The sequence below is a fragment of the Pyrus communis genome, chromosome 2 (genome assembly GCF_963583255.1).
Source record: "Pyrus communis chromosome 2, drPyrComm1.1, whole genome shotgun sequence".
Taxonomy (NCBI): Eukaryota; Viridiplantae; Streptophyta; class Magnoliopsida; order Rosales; family Rosaceae; genus Pyrus; species Pyrus communis.
This window is the reverse complement of record NC_084804.1, coordinates 1,033,350-1,036,110: the sequence shown is the minus strand read 5'-3', so window position 1 is coordinate 1,036,110 and position 2,761 is coordinate 1,033,350. Positions and strand designations below refer to the sequence as shown.

At 43.0% G+C, this 2,761-nt stretch overlaps 1 protein-coding gene across 1 annotated transcript; it reads right to left on the bottom strand.

Annotated features, from left to right (window-relative positions):
* Positions 1 to 1,076: 1,076 nt before the first annotated feature.
* On the bottom strand, positions 1,077 to 2,518 carry LOC137726055 (uncharacterized). The gene has a single exon (XM_068464916.1). The coding sequence runs from the start codon at positions 2,391 to 2,393 to the stop codon at positions 1,323 to 1,325; it is 1,071 nt and encodes a 356-aa protein (XP_068321017.1). The 5' UTR covers positions 2,394 to 2,518; the 3' UTR covers positions 1,077 to 1,322.
* Positions 2,519 to 2,761: the final 243 nt, after the last annotated feature.

Sequence of the window (2,761 nt, the reverse complement as noted above, 5' to 3'; positions counted from 1 at the left end):
TTATTCATGGAGAATTATCACCATCCTCAAATTGTAAACTAGGAAGAGTAGCTAGTACAAGTAACCAATTTTGTGAAACCTTAGAAACCCACACCAATTTCTTTTTGTGACAAAAGCGTATCTCCATCCCTCCCTTTCTTGATTGCTTTGCCGTGCTTTACTTGTATGTATGGAGTCAAATGCTAATTCATATACGTAGTCTCTTAAGAAAAGTTAGGCTGAGCTTTTATTGCTTTAGCAAATTGTTATGTAGGATAACGGAAAGATGCAAATTTGAATTTTGAAATTTGGAAATTCGGTTTCCATACATTTATATTCTGAGATATATAAATGTACGAGAGATTTATAAATTTAAATTTGAACCCACCTCCTTTTCAACTCATGTGATTATTGTCTTCTTTTCTCTTTTGAAGTCTCGTTTGTATAGGTTTTTTTAGGACTCTTCTAATATTTAATAACAGTCCTTTTAGTGTTTACCAAGTGTTTAACAAAATACCTCTCACAGGTTGCACCGACAACACTCAACAAATTCTCTCAATAGTACTCATCAAATTGCTTAGGCATAGATCAATATCTATTGATATGTGCGCAACTTAATTCGCTGGTGATAATAAGGCCACCAAGTGTTCGACAAAATGCTTAAGTGATTAACTATTTTTTTTTTGGGGAACTTCTCGCTCTATTTCTATCTAAAAAAACTTAAACCTTTTAACACTAGAACCCTCTAAAATTCGAATCTTGAATCCCCGCTGAACTCTAAACATAAGGCTACATAAATACATACATTTTCCTTACCGACACCCCCCTTTAAAATTGCCTAGTGAAGAGCTTTCGAGCCAACAAAATGACACATATTTTGTAACACAGGTTACTCAGGCGGTACTTTACATGACATAATACATCCCTTTTTCAACAGGAGATGCTCATGCTCTAGCTGATTCGTTTGGAGCTCGTATACCATCGAAAAGTAAACCCAAAAACAAAGTCAAGCTATACTGGTAGTAACGATGTACCCAGGTCAACAAAATAAAGCTGCAGAAACCCATAAATTAAGCAAAGTGCTCCAAAGTCCAAACTAAACTCAACATTAAACCTGATTTATAATCGGCATAATATGCACATAAAGCTACTTTTCAATCTAATTACATGAGAAAAAGAAAGAAACTTTTTCCTCCTTTTTTTCCCTTCATTTTTTCTGGTTCTTTTGGAGGAAAAGGAAAGAGAAGATTATACAAAACGGACCCATTGGCAATCATACAAAAATAAGTTTTAACATGGTGGAGAAGAAATTAAGTAATGACTAATGAGATGATTAATTGTACTTAATACACCTTCTTGGTGAAAAGGCTGCGCAGATTGAAAAGATTACCGACAGCCCCGCCACTTCCTCCTCCACCGTTAACGCCGCCGCTAGCATCACCACCACGGTTGTTGCTGCCGCTTCCACCGCCGCCATTGCCAACTCCAACTGCACTATTCTCACTTCTACAGCTCAAATGGCTTCTATACCCAATACACATCGGAACATTCAAATTCAAGACTCTAGCTTTCGAGTCGCTGCCGCCGGCGACTACGGCTCCGGCGGTTTTTTTACTCCTGCGATTATCCGGTACTTCCTTTTTTGTGCCCTTTTCAGCATTTCGAGCTTGTGGGTCGGAGTTGCTCTTCACAGCCGCCGAGGCTCCACGCCGGACCTGCCAAACCGGGCTGCTCCGACCCAAGTGAACTCCGGGTCGACCCGGACTCGCAGGTGGCCACTTTCTAGACTTCGACTCCCCCGTTGAGTTGCTCCTTGAACACGGAGCGCTGTTAACCTTCCGGGTTGCCGGAGCTCCGAACGGTTTGGGTCGGGTATATGCGTTTCCGGCGGATCTACTGCGAGAAAATGGCCATATATTGATGTTCAGCTCCGCCGAGCTTGCTCCGCCGCCGCCGCCCTTTCGGTCTTTCTTCTTGCCTTTCTCTTTATCAGTCTCGTCGGCTTTGACGGATTTCTTCTCGCCCATCTTAAAAATGTCCCTCCAACGCTTCGATGCGGTTAGAACGGGAGCAGCTGACAACTCAGGTCCTGGACCGGTTTCCGATTCTGGGTCGGGTTCTGAAATGGGTTTTGGGTCAGGAACAGGTGGTTGTGAGATGGGTTGTGGATTTGGATCAGGTGGGTCGGAATGTTTAGGATAAGGGTCGGAGTGGTTAAGGAAAGGAGGGGGGAGGAGGTGGAGAGGGAGAAGGACGCCGTCGACGAAGAGCTCATCGGCGGAGAGGAGATTGGGCTGAGGGCAAGAGGGGTTTCTCCAAAACTCGAACTCGGGGGAGTTGGAATCGGTGCTGGTTCGCCTTCTTCGGCTGCTGCTCTGTGAAAGGTGCGGTTTGAATTTGGGGCTGTGCTCCATTGAGATGGATATTTTTGGAGAGAGCGAGGAGTGGATGGTGGAGGGGAAGGTGGGTAAAGTTGGGAGGTGGGAAGTTTACTTTGTTTCCTGAGGAGTCAGGGGGAGTGAGCAGAGTTCAGTGCTTCGGACCCCACAAACAATAAACAAAAAGAAGCGGAGGACTCAAGCCATTAAATAAGGGTGACTACGGAATAGGATCCTCGCGGATCCTTTCCTGGAATCTTAGGAATTTCATCATCGGAATCGTCTATCGTACATTGTAAGATTAAAAATTATTTTAAAATTTAAAATTAAATATAAATAGTATCTAACGAAATTTGATCGTACGATATACGATGAATAATCGTAATCACAGAATTCTTAGAATC